This window comes from Herpailurus yagouaroundi, unplaced genomic scaffold (genome assembly GCF_014898765.1).
Source record: "Herpailurus yagouaroundi ecotype Mexico unplaced genomic scaffold, PumYag 140, whole genome shotgun sequence".
Classification (NCBI taxonomy): Eukaryota; Metazoa; Chordata; class Mammalia; order Carnivora; family Felidae; genus Herpailurus; species Herpailurus yagouaroundi.
Window position 1 is genome coordinate 71,726,461 of NW_024412395.1, and position 20,305 is coordinate 71,746,765.

At 35.3% G+C, this 20,305-nt stretch overlaps 1 protein-coding gene across 2 annotated transcripts in view; it reads right to left on the minus strand.

Moving 5' to 3' along the window:
- Positions 1–20,305, minus strand: part of TMEFF2 (transmembrane protein with EGF like and two follistatin like domains 2) — a 232,074-nt gene that overhangs the window by 201,859 nt on the left and 9,910 nt on the right. For both annotated transcript variants that reach the window (XM_040475703.1, XM_040475704.1), the window contains exons 3-4: positions 17,988–18,117; positions 13,686–13,712 (exon numbers count right to left, since the gene is read on the minus strand). In XM_040475703.1, coding sequence (XP_040331637.1) covers positions 13,686–13,712; positions 17,988–18,117 — 157 coding nt within the window. The remainder of the gene's footprint in view (positions 1–13,685; positions 13,713–17,987; positions 18,118–20,305) is intronic.

Sequence of the window (20,305 nt, forward strand, 5' to 3'; positions counted from 1 at the left end):
CATTCCAGGAAGCTCCGGGAGTAGTATGCAGCTATTGAATTTTTCGTCTGCTTGGCCTTGTCCCAGAGGTACAAAAATTAGGAACTTTGTCAAAAGAAATGCTCCCTCAGCATTATCAGTAAATACCGTGTGCTAGAAATGTCAGAAATAGTACTTTTTAATTCTCGGATATTTAGAGCTAAAAACTACTTAGAAAAAGTGAGAAAAATATCTCTGAAATTCAGAAAAAATTCTTTGTTGAACCCAATACTTCCTTGAGTATAACAGAAGTCCCTTTCATAAATTCATCCAGCCAATCATTTGGAGTTCAAGGTGTACCACAGATGACCAAGTCCTTTGATTTTTAATATCTTTGTTTAAGAAAAATGTTTCATGGTCAGGAGTTCTTGAAAAACATGGTTTAAACAGAATTTAACCTGCTTCTCACTGGAAGATATTTCAGTCTTTTGCATGTGACTAAGGTGCTCAATGGTCCCACTTTTAACAAGGCTGAGGAGTTTGCTAAATTTTCTGTGCTAAAGCTGGAAAAGTCTCGGGGCGCCTGGCTGGCTGCGTTGCTGGAGTGTGCAACTCTTGATCTCGGGGTTGTGAGTTCGAGCCCACGCTGTGTGTGGAGATTGCTTAAAAATAAAATCTTTAAAAAAAAAACTAGAAAAGTCTCGGGCAAACGGAAACAAGGTCGTCATCCAATATGTGACTCTTCAAAAGGAACGAAAATATACTGCATTTCCCAATCTCACTTACCTGGAGACTCTGGTATAATAGCATCTTGAAGCATTCAAGTTCCACAGAACACATTTTCAGAAGTTCCAGCGGAGGGGAAGGTTTCAGCTCTCCTACTCAGCAGTATTAAACACTGATTTCCACCTTTGTCTTGTCTGGCCAGAATGAAACTGATTTTTTCCTAATGAAATATGTGCCGGCAGCATTAAGTGCTATTTTAGATGGAAAGGAAAATGTATATGTGGTAGAGTTAGGAAGAAAATCTATGCCTGCGACACATTTTTCTCGGTTTCTTCTCAAAACAAATGTGTAGGGACTACAGAAACAATCAAGGAGGGAAGTGCATTAAATGAGTAAATATCGTTTGGGTTAATAATGCAAAGAGATGTTAAAAGTCGGAACCTATAAGCAACAATAGTCTACCCAGTCTATTTAAAATTCCACCTGTTTTGTTTCTTACTTGGACACTAAAACTCTATTTCTACAAAATATTAAACCTCGCTGCTTTCTCCTCTCTTCTGAAATTTTGCATTGGAGCATCCTTTTCTCTCTCATCAGACTGCCCTCCTGCCTTGTTCCTCCAAACTCTCCTTTTTATCCCTCACAAATCTGTTCTTTTATATCTGAGCACAGCATTAGCACATTGTTCCTATTTCATGGATGGGGGGAATAGATGGGGTGGAAAGGGTGGGGTGAGGGGTGTGGCTTGGAGTTGATAAAATAAATATAATCACTCTCTTCTCATTTCTTAAGGAACGATGTCTCTATTCACATGCACATCAGTCCGTATTCACATACACATCAATTAATTGCTATGGTAGGAGTGGATATCATTGCCCAGTCAGCTCATTTATCCACCCATTATTTTATCCAATATTTATTAAGTGCCTAACTACATGCCAGGCACAGTTCTGGGGAATTCTGCTAGTAGTATCTTCACTTTCAGTCTCAAACAGTGAGGTGACATACTCTAAAATCATTGCTCTAGAATCTTCGTGGCATCACGTGGAGGCTCCTTTTTCCTCTTCCCTATATTGCTGCATATCTCATAACAGCTGAAGCTCACAGAGTCCCGCTCTTATTTCATTAGGTTAAGAAGCTTTCTAGATGGAAGGAACAAATACCCAGTGTTCTATTTTGCACGTAATATTCTTTGATGCTAAAGTACATTTTATGTGGGGTAATCATTGTAATTCCTTGAAAACTCAGAAAAGACAGGCTTTTTTCACTAGTTCAATGTTAAATAAATGAAAGCATCAAGTGGATTTCCAAATGATTCTGTTCTCTGGCCAAAGTCATTTGGTATTTTAATAAGTAATTTGGATGTGAAATAAAGTACTCACATAGGGTAAAATTACCTCAATTACCTACAAACTAACTAACTAGAATCCTAAAATAACTTCAATTTTTTTTTCCTCACACACGACTTTTAGGAGAATGAGGTAAATCACAAGTGAACACGTTGATCTACTAGTATCAGTTGACGCTCTTCAAAAACAAAGAAAAGGCAATGGAAAAAAGCCTTTCAGATTAAGCTTGCAGCCTATTTTCGCCAGAATTCTCTTTGGTTACCTTTATTTTCTTTGAGTTTTGTACACATAAGGATATATAAGTGGGTGCTTAATTTTGAAGCTGGTTTAGGTTTATGAATATCATCTTCTCGCCTGTTCTTGGTGGGATGGGGCATGCTCTAATTTTGGGGTTTGTTGTGTTTCAGTCCTCTTCTATGAAATTAAGATAATTCTACAGGTTTTTTCAGTACATAAAGCCCTTCACATTCAACTTTTATTTTGGATTTCAAATAATTTAAGCTGTAGTTTGCAAATGCGAAGGAAACATTTTGAAATTCAAGCACACTTGTTTTCTGTTAGTGTCAGAGCCTTAGTTCAGCCGAGGAAATATTTAATGAGATCCTACTAAGCACCAGGTCTTGTGGCCTGTGTATATAAGAGTGTTAATAACAATTACCTCCAGACAAATATACAAACAGATTATTTCAACGAATTAGTTTGATGATACAAAGGAGAATCGGTGAGAGGTATTTAGACCAATCAGGAGATCGAAGGAAATCTTCCTGTAGAGTCTGATCCCTGATTTAGTCTTGGAAGGTGACTAATATTTAGGCAAAAGCATGGGGAAGAATGAAGAGCATGAGCAAAGCAAAAAGGCACGAAATCAATTGTGTTGTATCCCAATGAACTACTGTCAATGAAAAGGTATACTGGAGTGGCAAGTCTGAGGTGAAGAAGACTAGTGATGAGTATAGAGAGGCAGGTACTGGACTAATTCTGGAGGTCTTTGTTTCTCCTACTAGAAGACTGACTTTAATTCTAAGGAAGATGGACAGCCATTGTTGGGTTGTAAGCAGGGCAATGATATGCTCAGAGAAGTGTTTAATATAAATCATTCTGACTGTGTGAGTAAGAAAAAAATTAGGATGACAAGACTGAAAGCAGGGAGACCTGTTAGGAGGCTTTTTTTCAACGTTATAGACGAGGAATGCCTAGGGATTGAAATAGGGGATTGGTGGATGGTCTGGAGATATAGATTTGAGAACTGTCCACAATGGAAAATCCACAGAGCATGCTGATTTATAGGACTGGACTGGCTTTATAACTCTGCCACATTCCATTTCAAAGCACAGCTCGGCATACAGGAGCTCTCTCTTAGTGAAAGGCCAAGGGAGTTTTCTAATCAATGTCTGAACATTGGACAGCATGGACCTCAAAAGCAGTGAGAGTGTGAGCTTCCAGAATATAACCATTTCATACCATCCCACCATTTAAGATGCAGTATAATAACTTTACTACTAATTCCCTTCTTTTTCTAAACTGCCAGCTGTGTTTCTCTTTAATTATATTTAAAAATAACACCTACTTTCAAAGACAACCACATCCAAGCTGCTATTATGGTTGTCTTTTGAGCAACTGAATAAGTCCTCAACATTGTAAACTCTCCAACCCTTAAAATCTCAAAAGGCATCACAAAGCTCGAAGGGTTGAGAAAAGATGACGCTCTCTAGCTCAACATATTTTTTCACCAAGTTTCCACCAATACCACTAATATCGATGTGTCAGAAATTCTACTTGCCAAAGGTCATGCTTTTCCTGTTAGTGCTATGGTCTCTGGAGAGGACAGTCAGTGTATCTGGAATGACTCTTGTCCTAATTTAGTGCTTACAAGATCATGAGAAATTTCTCAATTTTGCCAGGAACAAATATGTGCAGAGCACATCAGTTTTACATAGAAGCCATCATAAAAATGGGTTTCCTCTTTAATTGATTTCATAATAATGAGTTTTCTGTTTGTGGCCTTTACCCAAAGAAGGTAATGACAAAACAGCCACCGATTCAGCCAAACTATGGGATTAAGGAGTGAGAAAAGCAGCTGGAAAATGAGAAAATTGGGGGAAAGATTAAGGTTATAAGAAATATTTAATTAGGACTGGATTCAGCTTAAATGATCCATCTGTAGAACAGGTTTTTGGAAGCATCAGACCTTATTTAAAATCCGGTTAGTTCCCCTTTTATTCTTCTCAAAGAGATCAGCAAGGAATACAAAACTAAAAGATTTTTCAGAACCCGTTTACTAACTGACAAGCTCTGGAATAATTCTTTTGGTTTGACTCATTGAGCCAGGATGCTAACATTATTTAAACATTGTTTTCTATTTATTCCTGGATTTTTCTCTATTCCAGAGTTATAACAACTGTGTAATTTACCAGAGAAAATGAAATTGCTCTTTGTTAAGTACACATGGAAAATCATATGCTACAATATGTATTGAACATTTAGTATGGTGAAAAAAAAAAGCTATATTTTCAAATCCAAGTTTGAAACCAATTCTGTGCAATTTGGCATGCACTGTGGCATACAGAGGGATTCCTATGTGTTGGTGACAAGTGAAATTTTCTGCTTGCTTAAAAATATCAAAACAGAAGAAGGACATCTTAAATAAAACCCCAAATAAGAAGTACCTTAAGAGAAAAAAATGGATTAGACTATAGCAAAACCTAGAGTATCTGTTCAATAAAGGACCACAGACAATGTCCCTCAGATAGGTAGCCAACTGATAGACCTAAGACAAACAAGAGATACTTTAGAAAATATACCACAGATTCCTGCAAATCAACAGCCACCAGACAAAAGAACGTTATCTCTCTTCTTCCCCACTTCCTCCCTTACTTCAACACAGTGCATTCTCAACACACATCTTACAAAATCACCGGTCAGATCACGGCTTCCAGTTCACTCACAGAAAGAGCCAAACCTTGTAGGAAGGTCTACGGGCTCACCCCCACCTCCTTTCCTCAACTCCAAGCACCCTCTCCCCTGCTTTAGTTCAACTAGCATCCTTGATCTTCTTGGATCACCCAAGTACGCTTTGCACTTATCCTGGAATGCCCTCCCTTTGCTTATCTGCAAGGTTTGCTCCTTCATTTCCTCCTTATCTTTGTCCAGCCCTTCTGGATCATCCCGTGCTAACTAGCAGCACCCCTCCCCCAACCTTTCCTTATCCCATTTTTCCCCCTCCATAGAAGTCATTAGCATGTGACAATCTATATTTTCCTTTGTTTATTTGTTTACTGTTTGGGTCTCTTCACAAGAAATAAGCTCTACAAGATCAGAAATTTTGCCTGTTTTTTCCCTTTGTTTTAAATTTTAAAGATCATAAAGGAGGCCAGGGTGCAATATTCACATTTTCCCCTTCTCAGCTATTGGGGAGTGTTGCATACAGACAGCTCATTGCCGAGTCTCTTTCCTGGTCTATTGTGCAGAAGAAGAGAGCCACCTGGCCCAAGGCAACACTCCCTCTTTGGGGTTGCCCACATCAGTGGGTATCAATGGAGGGATGTGAAGGTCAGCCCCATTTGTTCTGATTCAGTACAATTAATAGGGGCCCTCCCATCTTAAGAGCTCTGTAGGAACATTGCTGTGGCTTTTTTTAAACTGCACCAGTTCAGCTTCTCCCTCTGCCCAGTCCTACTTTCCTCCCTTGCACAGATGTTGATCCTGAGACTACTACTCAGTAAACTTTGAATGCACAGATCTCAACCTCAAGGTCTACTTCTTCGGAAACCCTGCCAGGATCACAGATGAAGAAACTAAAAACAGATTCTAAGTAACCTGCCCATGGTCACAGTGCTAGAAAGTGGTGGAGATGGGATCAAACCTACAGGCTCTAAATCCAGAACCTGTGTGTGTATGTATGTATGTATGTATGTATTCTTTTTAATGTTTATTTATTTATTTTGAGAGAGAGAAAGAGGGAGAGAGCATAAGCGCTGGAGGGGCAGACAGAAAGAGAGAGAGAGAATCCCAAGCAGGCTCCATGCTGTCAGTGTAGAGCCTGACACGGGGCTTGAACTCATGAACCATGAGATCATGACCTGAGCTGAAATCAAGGATTGAACGCTTAACCAACTGAGCCATGCAGGCAACCCCAGAACCTGTGTTTTTAATCATTACTTCCTGCTGCTACACAAATATCCATACTGCCCCCTACCACCAACAATAATTTAAAGTATACTGAATACCTTACAGTGAATACTTAGGGGACAAAAAGGAATGGGATTAGGGATGGGGGATGAAGGAGAAAATGAATAGAGGAGAATAAGTGGCAATCATAATGTGCCATGGACCTGGAGTATGATTAACTTAGATAACAGACAACAAAAACCCATAGTCGTTTGGGTACTAGGTTGAATAGAACAGATGAATTCAGAAATAAAAATGGGAGTGAGAAGGGAGTAAGAAGATGGGATAATGAAATCATACATGAGTGTTGATAGCATTTATGATTTACATAAACCACAGAATATGGGGTCTGGTGTAGTTGTTATAAACAGCTACCGCAAGAGGTATAGTTGTGCCACTACAGTTTCCTTCATTCTTGGAGTTCAAGGACTGACTTGGTTATCATATGCACCGTTTTTGGGTTTGAGGATAAGCTGTTTATCCTTCATGGTCATCATTCACACATCCAAAGGCTATTATTGTGGACAAATAAATTAATGTTATTTTAGTGCTTTTTATAAACCATGGAATGTTTTACAAATAATTATAAGGGCACCTGGGTGGCTCAGTCAGTTAAGCCTCAGACTCCTGATTTTGACTCAGGTCATGATCTCCCAGTCCGTGAGATTGAGCCCTACATCGGGCTCTGTGCTGACACCATGGAGCCTGACTGGGATTCTCTCTCCCTCTCTCCCTCCCCTGCTCAGACATCCTCTCTCTCAAAATAAATAAAAAATAAATTTAAAAAACCCCAAATAATTACATATTAAGTATCAGCATCCTTACAGATTTATCTAAGTATGCTCTGACATCAAGTGGGACTATAATCAAATCTTTCCACCTATTTTAGAAGAATTTCTTTCTAAGAAGCTCAAGTCTTGGAAAAACTTCTCAATGCTTGGAACCCTAACGTACATTCTTCCTTGTAAGTGTACTGAATTCTCTATATTGTGAATCCATGTCATTTCTTCTTTTTTGGTTTTCTGTGGAGGCAATATGCCTGCCATTTTAGTTTCAAGAGCAATTATTTATTGTTCTGAAATTTTAAACATTATTCCTCATATCTTGTCTATCTTGCGTAAGTCCAGTTCTTCTGACATAACCCTCATTTTACTTCCCCTGAAGGTATGGAGCAAGCTGCCTCTTCCAAATACTGAAAACTGTGATGGGATTCGTGGGGTTCTTCTCATTATCTCAGCATCAATACTTTCAACCGTGGATTTAAAAATAACTGATTAAAAGATTCAAACTTCTAATTAAACTCTTCAGAGAAATTATATTCTTAGAATAAATGGGAATAAAGAGCAAAGGTAATATATATTCTTTTAATTTCACTTTTAATTTTTTGGAGTTCAAAGTTCCTTGCATTAGTTTGTTATAATCATCTTTCCTATAAGTAGATATTATTCTCTTTTACTGATAAGATAAATGATTCTCCAAGGAGACGAGGGTAAAAATCAAATAGGCAGCCTTCAAGCCAATTAAAAATTTAGAATACATATCTTCTGATTTGTAATCCAAAGCGTTTCTATCACCCTGCACACAATGATTGCATTTCTTTTCCTAGGTTTTTTTTTTTAAAACCCATACAGATGATCCAGACAAAAGTTGGTAGCATCCATTTCACATTCTCAAGCAATCTTCTCTAGAAATTCAGACAACTCTTACTATTCTACTGGGGTGAAAAGTTATTTTTATGTTTAAGTTGGTAATCAGGTTGAAAACAAAGTATAGCCAAGTTGATAACAAAGGTTCCTTTCTCCTCCTTTTTCATTTTCCATCATTCTCACTTTGTTCCCCTCTTCTGTTTGCTTTTCGTATTTTTTCCAATTTTATTATCCATTACGTGTTCCTCATTCATTCTACCTCTATTTCATTACTCCATTGCAATATTGCTTTTCTTTGAGATGAAGAGAAAGCACAATGGATTACAGCCCAGGAAAAGCTGGGATAAGATTTCAGTTGCAGTTCAGATGGCTATACGCCCATCTCCAGGCAAAAGAGCAGCTCTCAGGCATAGGACAACAGAAGTGAGGAGAGCTTCCACTTTCTCCCCCTGTGTATTGCCCTGAAAGAATCTCAGCCCTTGCATACATGGTAGAATTTCTTTATTGAATCAGTATTTAAGCTGAAGCTGCTTACAAGTGATGCCCATCAGATTTTGGCTGTCATGGAGAAAATGCATGGTGAGGCATATTGTGTTTGCTGGAACTTGACCATGCCAGTGAAGCAGAGAAGACACAAATCGAGGTCAGGAAAGGGAATGTGTACAGCAACACGGAAGAGAAAAATTTCTTCGCCTTATACAAGAACATTTTATGGAATGAATATTCAATTCCTTGTTATTTACAGTATATTTAACATTTTATTTCTGCAGGGGATTATTTTTCTTTTGATAATTAGAATCATAATTTTTCCCATTGTGTGCTAAGAAGAGAATTTACATGTAATCTCCTTTTGAGTAAAAAAAAAACAAAAAACCTGTGTCATATTCATTGTTACAGCTGCAGAAACCTTGCCACAACACCTAGGTTCTGTCAGGCTTGTTCAATTCAACCAAATCCTGAGTATCCTCAAATTCATATTAGAAACATAACGATTTTTAAAAAACAATTTTTAAGTTCTCAAACTTCTTACAATACTGTTTCCCCATTTTTGGCAATCCACATTAATCAGAAATAGCAGCCTAGGGTCTAAAATTTGTTGCACTGTAAACACCTCTTGCTCAACCCAAAATGTATATACAGTAAACATCCTAATTTTAGATATCTGAGTAATACCGTACAAAGTTCATTTTCACAGGGCAACTTTGCATTAAATAAAAATATATCATAACTGGTTTCATACAGTAAAGTTATCTCAACAATTGCCTGGATATTAAAAATCAGTCTTGATACTAGTCATGGATGTAAACTTGATTTGTTACTATACATATCTGATATTCATCTCTTAACTGATTTTTTTGAATCTATGTAATTATATAAGTTGTATAAATAGGCCCAGTGCTTCATTTTACCTCACAAAATGAACGTACACCCAACTGTATCTAACCTTAGAAACATTTGATTTCTACAGATATTATCATACAACTTCCCATAAGATGTTATTAAAATTTACTTGTGGAGTTTTCAAGACCTACAGCAGGATAATACATTTATACTTCTTTTAATAGTTAAAATATTTTTAACCAGTTAAAAAATAATTTTACCAGAATTATTTTTTATTTCCAGAAATCTATCAAAAATCCAGTAAATCCAGAAATATTTTTAAGAGAATAAAGGAAAATATTCATGGCTTGGTCTTTATAATATGACTAAAAGGCTTTGAGAGAAAAGCAGGGGTTAAAAATTATTCTTTAACCACCCACACACCCCTGGATTTTAAGAGGAGGTTTCTTTAATACTTTTTTTCTTACTGCAGTATTTGTTGCTTAAGGAAGTCTGTGGGAGGATAAGATATTATTATCCCTCCTACACACACCCGTTTTCTTATTTACAACATTAAATCTCCATATATATAAGTACTTGAAACGCCAACCCTTTTCTTTCAGCTATGATCTTAAATTCTTTGGACTTTGGTCCACACGTTACCACACATTACCTTCCTATGGGACACATTTATAGTTAATTGTAGTTTATCCTGATTTTTTTTTTCAAGTGTGAGACTATCCAAAAAGGGTATTTGAGGTAGATGCATTTCCAACTTTTTGTCTGAAAACAGAATTCCATAAGCAGCAAGTCTTATGTTCAAAACAAATAATACAAAATTATTCTTTGCATTAGTGAGTTTTCTTGAACACTAAAAGGACACAGTCACCGGCATGGGAAAACCCAACCTTTAAGATTTGTATGCAGTGTTTCCTATTACACTGTAAGTTACTTTTATAAATGGACGCATATTTGCAGATCATGTTGGAGATTAGTAAACATGTTTTACCTAAGAAATGTTAGCCCTTTGAACTGTTTCATCTGAATAAATAGATCAATAGTTAAAATTTTTAAAATTCCCTATAAAATGTATACTAATGTCATGAAACCTTTATATTGCTTTCATATTGTGGTAAAAATGTTCCCTCAAATGTAGTAAATGACAGATATGCCCTTGTGCAAATGGGTTAAACTTAAGTTATTTTATGGTAATTACTTCTAACCTTCATTGCTAATATAAAATTCATTAATTTAAAAAATACAGGAAAATCTTGGGGCGCCTGGGTGGCGCAGTCGGTTAAGCGTCCGACTTCAGCCAGGTCACGATCTCGCGGTCCGTGAGTTCGAGCCCCGCGTCAGGCTCTGGGCTGATGGCTCAGAGCCTGGAGCCTGTTTCCGATTCTGTGTCTCCCTCTCTCTCTGCCCCTCCTCCGTTCATGCTCTGTCTCTCTCTGTCCCCCCAAAAATAAATAAACGTTGAAAAAAAAATTTAAAAAAAAAATACAGGAAAATCTTAAAAAAATAAAAAATTTATGTATTTTGAAGTGATTTTGGATTTGGAGGTTTCATGATATCATTTATAATAGCTACACATACAACGTGTTTTTGCAAATAAATCTGTTCACTTCTTTATTCAGATCAATGCATTCCAGTTGGGAATTATATTAACTTTTGTTAAAAGAAATTAGAAAAATAATCATTAACCATACAAAGTGCTTGCAAATATGCCCCAATTATTAACTAAATACACATTATTGAGAATATATCCTATGGAGACCTGTTAGAACAATCACTAGCTAGGATTGATGGATTAACCAAACAATCACAGGTCATTTAATCACTTCTGGTTAATTCAAAGGAAACGGATTCTGGCTCCTCTGATGCTTGGTAACAGGAACTCTGACAGAATACAGAGGCAAGACTATCTTCTTTAATAGCAGGGGTAGTGAATCAAATATATTTTATGTACAATCCAATGGATATGTGGATTGGAATTGTTCAGGTTACCCTAAACTAGGTCTTTAGGTTTAATTAACTCAGCTTTTTTGGTACCTTGTAGTACAGTAAAAAAATTAAAGAAAATTAAAACTATTAGTATTTCAGAGCAAAGTAAGACAAAGACTAGAAAAAAAAAGTAATTTAGTTTAAAAAAATGTTTGGTCTTTGATTTAAAAAAATAGTTTTCACAGAGTAAATACTCAATACCACAACTTTCAGAACAACAACTATTGAAAAAAGAGTACAACTCACAATCAAATGGGTTATATGTCCTTTCTTTTTTATAAAACAATTATCTTTTAAGAAGTTGCTTTGTTTTTTTTCCCTCAAAGTTACTATAAAGCACAAATAATTGAAAGGAAGAGTAAAAAGCAAAAAGGAGATGAAAATAAGAAAAGGAGAGTGGTTTCTAAATAATGTAAAAAATTCAAGTTATAAACATCATATTCACGGCATCGAAATTATTTCCTAAAACATACTACCTTATTTAGATCACTGGATAACACACTGAACCAAAGATCTCAATATGGACTGAAACAGGGAAGAGTGATGTTGACCTCACTTCCACATGCATGAGCTAATTACAATGAATGAAAGCTGGAATCCACCATCAGAAACATAAACCATGTCTTCTTAAGAAATAAATTAAAATGAAGAAATGATGTGTGATATGATAGGGGACTCAAATGGAAAAAAGTATATTGTGGCATTTTAACAGAAAGAGCAATGAAGATTTTCTGTGGTCCAGTTTGTTTTGTTTTTAAATTTTTTCTTAACATTTATTCATTTTTGAGAGACAGAGTGTGAGTGGGGGAGGGGCAGAGACGTGGGAGTCACAGAGTCTGAAGCAGGCTTCAGGCTCCGAGCTGTCAACACAGAGCCCAACGCAGGCTAGAACTCATGGACCCCACAAGATCATGACCTGAACTGCAGTCAGCCACTTAACCGACTGAGCCAACCAGGCGCCCCGAGTTTGTTGTTTTTAAAGATGTAAAAAAATTAACAAGACTTGTTGCATGAACAGTGGAACAGTCGAAACTCAACGTAATTATCTGCAAAAGTAGGTAATCTATATATAAAGACTAAATATAGCTGGGAAATAAACAGAATTTTGCATACGAACTACTTCCTTCCAAAAGCAACACTTTTAAAACTGATTGATTCCTTAATATTCTAATGGTGAAATATCTACTCAAGCAACTTTTTCCTTTCTTTTTCTCTTTACTATTTAATTTGTTCTAAGCTCTTCTTTCCAAATAATTAGAGAAGCTTTCTTAGGAACACTATATTAATCAGCCAGAGAGGCTGGCAGGAAAACAATTTCTTAGAAGTAGTGAGAGACTGTCCTAACATCCAATGACTGTTCAGTGTCATGTGACATTAAATACATCTTAACGCTCTCATGGTACTAAATCTTGACTTCTGTTCAGTTTTAGCCTTTATGGGAAAAATTGCTCTCCAATATTTTGCTGTAATTGTGTTCTCCGGGTATTACTTAAACTAATAAGACTTTCATTACGTAAAGCAACTTGATAAATCTTTGAAGTATTACCCAAACTAGATAGTGTGATAAGTTAGATCTTTCTTGAACCCAAGGCCTTCTTTTCTTTATCTTTCATCAAATTCTGCATTTAAACACTAAAATTGACTTGGAATCATACATTTGATCATTTTATACAGCTTAAGCAAGGCCTCAAGAATGTATGTTTTTATACATTCTCTTTTTAGTATTCTTATTGAAATTATACCTAACTTTTTTTTTTTCTTGTTGTCCATAAAGGTGGAATTTTGTTTGGATTTCATTTGAAAAAAACATTTTGGGATATTTACAGTGAATATTCAGTTCATAAATAAAGGCTTATTTGACATCAGATCCAATTTAAAAGTTTCCACCTCTCTTTTGCATACTTCCTTAAACACATAATTTAATAATGAAAACACGTCTTACATTAGTAAAAATAATAGAGATTAATTTAGCCAAAGAAGTAAACCTAATATCTTATTTTCATGGGCTTATATTTTGTTTATCTTTTTTACCTTTTTTTATGAACTAAAGCTCCTTCAGTTTCAAATTATTGATGTGATAAATAAGATCTTGTTTACATGATAGTTATGTATGTGTTAATCCCAATACCTGGTATTTTAGGACAATATTATATATTTTAAAATCTCAATATTTAAGTAATTTTCTCATGAGTTCTTTCTGCCCTGCTACATGTTCTTGGAGGCTTCCTTTAGGAATTTTTGAAATGCATATCTCTCTTAAAGATAACTCAGGCACAAACAAATGAATGAACAAGAAAGATTAGATGAGATCTTCTTAAGTATGATTCATAAGTATATCAAAATATTTGCATGTATACACATTTATGTAATAAGTAGAATGATACTTTGTTTTCCCTTTTCCTAAAATGAAAAAGATGAATTTGTATCAGACATCTGTAATGGCAAATACATAAGTTAATACCCATAAATAATATCTACAGGTAAGTCTTCAAATATATAAAAAGGTAACTCTTACCTCCATCTCCAGATCCTGATCCTGCATCTGGGGGAAAAAGAAATACTTTGTTTTTGTTTGAAAACATATTCAAAAACTACTTATGACTTTATTTAGTTCACGTTTACTTTCTTCATTAAAACAATCATATAATGGAGAAAATTACTAATACTTAACCTGAAAATATATACTCATATCAATTTAATTTAATTTGTATAATATAACTTATAAAATAAATTCTCTATTATTTTCATTCTTAAACTTTGTAAGAAAAACTATTATCTAGCTTTGATACAATTCCTAAAATGGACTATGTAAAATCTCTCATATTTTTATTTTAACCAGGATGAATTTGGTGCCATTAACTGAAAAAAAAAAAAAAAAAAAAAAAAAAAAAGGAAAACAAAATGCTTATAAGAGTGAGATTCAGAAATTAAACAGGCTAAGACATGTGGCAAATAAACTCATAATTAAGGCATATTATTATACATCACATATACACAAAAAGAAAAAAAAACAGTTTATAGATGATTATCTTTTCATGTAATTGCTAATATGTTTTCCAAATACCACAACTGTGGATGAGTTTATCTGCCACCAACTTCATCCTTTGTTTTTAAAATCAATAGAGGAGTGACTTTTGTCTTTGTGCTTAAAATTGCATACACCCTAAGTGATGCTGGCAGGAAAAAAAAAAAAATGATACCCTGCCTTCGACATTACTCTTTCTCCATTTCTTCTCTCCCCTCCCTCCTACATAACTACAGTTGATCAAAGGTGTCGATTTCTGACAACTCAGTTCCAAGGGACAGTCAGTTTTCTAGGCGGGAGTCAAGACCATTGAGTTTCCATCTGGTTCTACCTCTTAAATGTGGACATCATCTTCCTTTTGCCTCTCCACTTCTTTTCATTCTAAAAAAATTTTTTTTAATGTTTACTTATTTTTGAGAGAGAGAGACACAGAGTATAAGCAGGGGAAGGGCAGAGAAAAAGGGAGACACAGAACCCAAAGCAGGTTCCAGGCTCTGAGCTGAGCTGTCAGCACAGAGCCCAACGCGCACTTGAACTCAAATACGGGAAGATCGTGACCTGAGACAAAGTCGGACGCTTAACCGACTGAGCCACCAAGGCGCTCCACTTCTTTTCATTCTAAATACATTTGGTTATGTATTTTTAATGTTAATACTGGGGATTAAGACTAATACTGGTATTCTTTGTCTGAAATGCCCTCATCTCACACGGAAATCTCAATGATTCAAGAACGATATCAAATGGCACTTCTGAAGGAGTAGTAGTTTAAATAATCAGCCTTGGTGGAGACTCATATTCACTAAATTCATAGAGTCTAACACTGTATTAAGTCAGAAAGCCAAGTCATTTATTAACTTGTGTCTTTAGCCCAGCAGAGTCTTTCCTTAAGGCAAGCTAACTGGTAAAACAATTTATAAGAAAAACCCTTCTTACTAAATGTATGACCAAGTAAGGATTTTAATCATATGCCTTCTCTGTTTAATGGTAACAGATCAACAAAGGCTGATGCATTCATCTCCATAGTAGAATAGTGCTGTCAACTGAACTGACCATCAGAACTCATGGCACCATCACTTTTGGATAGGACAGTGCTTGAATGGTCAATGTTTACATACTTTCACAGCTAAAATTGGAACTAAATTTATTTGAATTAATTTTAAAGCTTAATTCAGTATTACTTATAAGTATCAGAGCCTAACAGGTTGTTATATTATAACACGAATATATTCTATATGTTTTAGTTAAATGTGTACAGCTTCTTGTTTCTTCTGAAGACTGTAAACTTTTTAAAATCAAGAACCATGTCTTATTCAGCTTTTTATCCTTATAGTCACATAAGAGGAAATATGTAAAAGCTTACAGATTCAAATCTCCAAACATTACTCATTTGATAGCATAAGGAATGTTATGTAACCTTAAGCTTATTTGTCCTCTATTCAATGAGTGTAGTAATGTCTATGTCGTTGGGTTGTTTTGAGGCTTACTGCACAATAGCGTGTTTTAAATGCTTATCACTGTGCCTGGAACATAAAAATTAAGGTTTTGAGTAAACATCTTGCCTATTCATTTATAGGTTTTCTAATAAATACACATGGTTTGGGAAAAGAAAAAAATGGCAGCAGTATATTGGCTTGTATTTCCCATGTATCTTCCTAAAAAGTGAAGGGACATGATCTTTAAGACAATTTTTGTTTTATTAGACCCAAATCAAGTAAGTAGGGAAGAAAGGAGGAGTAGATGGAAAAAATAACCACAGGTCCATGGCATCATTATGAAATAGTGATGAAAAGTTTTGAGGCTTCTCTAATATAAAATAAGCCATCTTGGCAAACCAGAGACAAGCAGTCTACTAAATCCTTATTGATGAGACAAAAACACCTAAGAAGTCATGCTGTTGAACTTGCAAATTTGAACTCCTAGCCAATGCACTTCTTATAACACAAAAAACTGAGAGTGAGACTATTGAGCAGACTGCCTAATAGGAAACCATTTTTTGGACCAAAAAAAAAAAAAAAAAAGATTTGTAGGTTCAATGAAATATAATAAAGTTATATCTTCTACTGGCTTTTATTCCTAGAGATCACAACTTGCCATCTCTATTCAGTGTCAAATAGCATTTTAAAAATAAATGGAAAATCTACAAAGAAGGAAAATTTCTTTTAGATCAAAAGTCAGAACTCTAATTTATTTACAGTCAGACCTGGTTAATCAAAATTACTTTGGTCCCTCCATCATTATTCAGATCAAAAACCTTTTAGATTTTTAAGTCAATGGGAAACATTCAGCAAGATTGGCTTACTAGTTAAATCCTACAGAAATCTAAGTATGCGAATCAGGTAGGTATGGATTACTCAACTGCGATTAAATTTTCTACTTGGCTCACTCTTTATTTTCATAGTATAAACAATACATTAGGAACTAGAATGTAAAGATTTGTGTGAATCAGGAGAATGTGCTTGCCTGAACCTACAAGAAGTTGGAGGTTGGCAAGTAAGAAAGAAAGATTATGGCACCAAATGTTCCTAGCCATACCATAACTTAATGATTCTTTATTATAATTGCCCACTGACTCTCATTTGGCTACTGTCAGAGACAGACTGATAAGGTAAATGATCTTGAAGAGATAAATCCTTTTCTCAGTACTCTCTGGTATTTGCCTCCAACATTCTTGGCTTCTAAGAGTCAGAGGTTCCATTTTTTCCCCCATTTGATTCGTCTTAACATATCACTTTAAATTTTCTCCATAGGTATGGCAGATTGATTTTTCATATTTAGTTTGCTCCCTGTCTTTCTTTCTGTTTCCCCCATCTCTACTATGATAGTACCATGCTGGCCCTCCTTCCTCCCTACTGGGGAAGCAAGTCCAATGCCTCTCACATGTTGCTGTCATTTTCATTCGTTACTTCTTAGATGAAGTGGCAATGATCTATTTGCTCTAGCAAATAAGAGGTAAGTGGGGCACCAGGAAGGACGTTCACATAATGAGGGAAAGAATCATATAACAGAAATGATTACTTAAAAACCAAAACCAAAACAAAAAAGCCTACATCATCATCTGTGAGTAATAATATCATTCTCTTCTGCTAGTTTTTAGGAACTTTACTAGCCACTGGTACAATCTGGAACACAATCAATTACCAGCCATCAACAGACTTAAAATAATCTTTTAAAGAATACAAGACTTTCTCCTTGCTCATTTACCATCCTGACCCAACCATCATACACATGACTTTGTACAAAGTTCCCTAGAATAGAAAAACACCTGTTATCTACAAAATACGTGTGATCTATCTCTAATAGTTGTTATCTTTCCATTAAAATAGACTTTCCCTGGCACGATTCTGTGATGAGCTTTTGAAGGAAGCTCATATTTTCTAGTGCTGCTGAGGTTACCCAAACTTTCACTTTCAAACCCAGATCTGCAAAACTGCCCTCTGGCAGATGATGCTATTGTTCAAAACAAACAAACCAACTTTATCCGTGCTTAGATAAGTTTCTCTATATTTGGCACATAGGCAGTAAATCTAGAGCTCTAATTATATTATTCAACTGTCTGCACTTCATTAAATAACATATGTATTAAAATCAACATCCTTATGGTAGATTTTCTCTTTCTTCCATAAGTGATTCGAAATGTAAACGAGGCAAAAATAAGAATAATGCATGCCTTGTGCGAAAGAGTAAGAGGCTTATCCAGCCAGTACAGAGTCTGAATGATTTATCTGGAGATAACATAACAGGAAAAGCAAAGGTTCCCAAAGGTCTCGGGAGTCTTTAGGATCATATACATACCTGTGGCACATGATCCTTCAGACACCACAAGTATCTCACTCTGCTGTTTGCATGCAGCCTGTCGCAGGTAGCACTCATTCTGGTAACTCTCCCCATTGGAGCCACACACAGGCACATAGTCACTGTTGCACTGGGGAACACACAGATATAAGCATATGGTTACTACTGGAGTCTGCATACCTTTGAGACCTTGAACAGAAATAATCATTTGCAAAAGAAAGTACTTGTTTTCATTTTCAGTAATCCCCATCATTTCCATTAAGTCTTTGACCTTACAAGGGCATCATTCAAAGATACAGAAAAGTAATGTCAAGTCGGGCCAATCAGTCATTTGATTCAGATGGCGGGGCGGGGGGAGAAAAAAAGCTTCTGAATTGATCAGGTAATTCCAACAAAGTGATTGGACAAGCAATTGTAAAAAGATGTTGCAAAAAATGTATCAACATTATTTAATACTGCTTTTCAGATATATGTCCATCTGGCTTGGTGGAAAGAATCAAAACACGCTACAACATTCACGTTATTAAAAATAAGTAATGCCTATCCGTGTTTGGAGCAGAAGTATATAGCTGCAATACCAATGAAGTCAGTTACGCCTTACTATGTTTTTTCTCTATTGAATTTTAATCTTTACACATTTCTAAATATTTGGGTAAGACATTTGGATTACTAATTCATTTGTCATGTATCTTTAGATCATCAGATATGGACAGATATAGTGCAAGAAAAAAAACAGCAAATGGAATACAAGGGAAAAATCGGTAACTATTGAAGAAAGGTTTACTGATAAGTATGTAAAACATATGTATGTAAACTTGATTGATTATTGAAAAGTATGACTATTAATATATATTTCATAAAAAGAAAAGTTCATTTTTAAAACAACCTCATTACAAAAAAGTACACATTTTACAATGTAAATGAGGCAACCTACAGGGTATGCTCATTGTAATATAATCACACTCTAAGGCATTAGAGATATTTGGCTGTGTCCTATACCTGCTAATTACACTAGAGATGTGATTATCTCATGATTACTACTACTGATGCTTCACTGTTTAATTGTAACAAACATAATAACCACGATGATTACTTATAAATACCCACCTATGCTAGAAACTAAGTAAAGTAAATCATACATACATATGCATGTAGAAACACTCTTCTGTTTCTAGTTCTTACTAAAAGATTTGGATTTCTCATGGCTGTAAGTACATACATAATTTTGTACATACAAAATTAACCAGTGATCTGGTGAGGTGGCTAGGAAAGTTTTAACGTATATGATAATAAACCTGAAACGCTATCATAAGTTAAATTCGACTCAAAGATTTATGCCAAAAAAAAAAAAGAACAGATTTTCAGTAAGGTTACGATCTTATAATAAAAAAAACTGAAATTTATTTTTTTACTCTATTTTCTTAGAATATCTGTACTTTCTCCCTCTCAATCAACCATTTAACTCTTGCTCTTTTTGTTTATGTAAAATGGCTTAACCACCCTAGTAATTTATAAATAAAATGGGATAAATCAATGTTCTCTGAAATGAAAAGTCTTATTTTATGAGTCTTGCTTTGTATCTGTTACTGGAAAACTAAAATAGAACTTATTAATAGTGATACACTTTTCTCCCAATAGTAAGTCCAAATTGTATGACACTCATATTATGATCTCCATAATTGCTAACATGATGATTTAGGTATTAAATCACATCTATTTAGAAATTACTTACATGTGGTTAAAATCATTTAAATATTTTAAATATGACATATTTTAGAAATCTTCTGCACTTCTACAATTTCTAATCTACATATTCTGGAAGCTCTCTATGCAGTAATTCCTTTTCACAGTTATACTGTTGGCTCCCAGACTCAGTCTATCTATGTGATTATATTTTTTAATGATTTTTTTAATATTTATTTATTTTTGAGAGAAAGAGAGAGAAAGGGACAGAGAGAGAGGGTGACATAGAATCCAAAGCAGGCTCCAGGCTCTAGGCTGTCAGCACAGAGCCCGACTCGGGGCTCGAACTCACGGACCACAAGATCATGACCTGAACCAAAGTCGGATACTTAAGCAACTGAGCCACCCGGGCACCCCTATCCTATGTGATTATATTTAAACTTCATTAGAACCTTTTACTAATGAGGATATTTAAATAGGTATTCACTTCTGATCAGGTGATAACCTATATAAGGGCTGCCTTCCACAAGCTTTCTAAAATATATACGCATTTTTCAAAATGTTTTCATATTTTTGAGAGAGAGAGAGAGAGAGAGAGAGCAGGGGAGGGGCAGAGAGAGAGGGAGAGTCAGAAT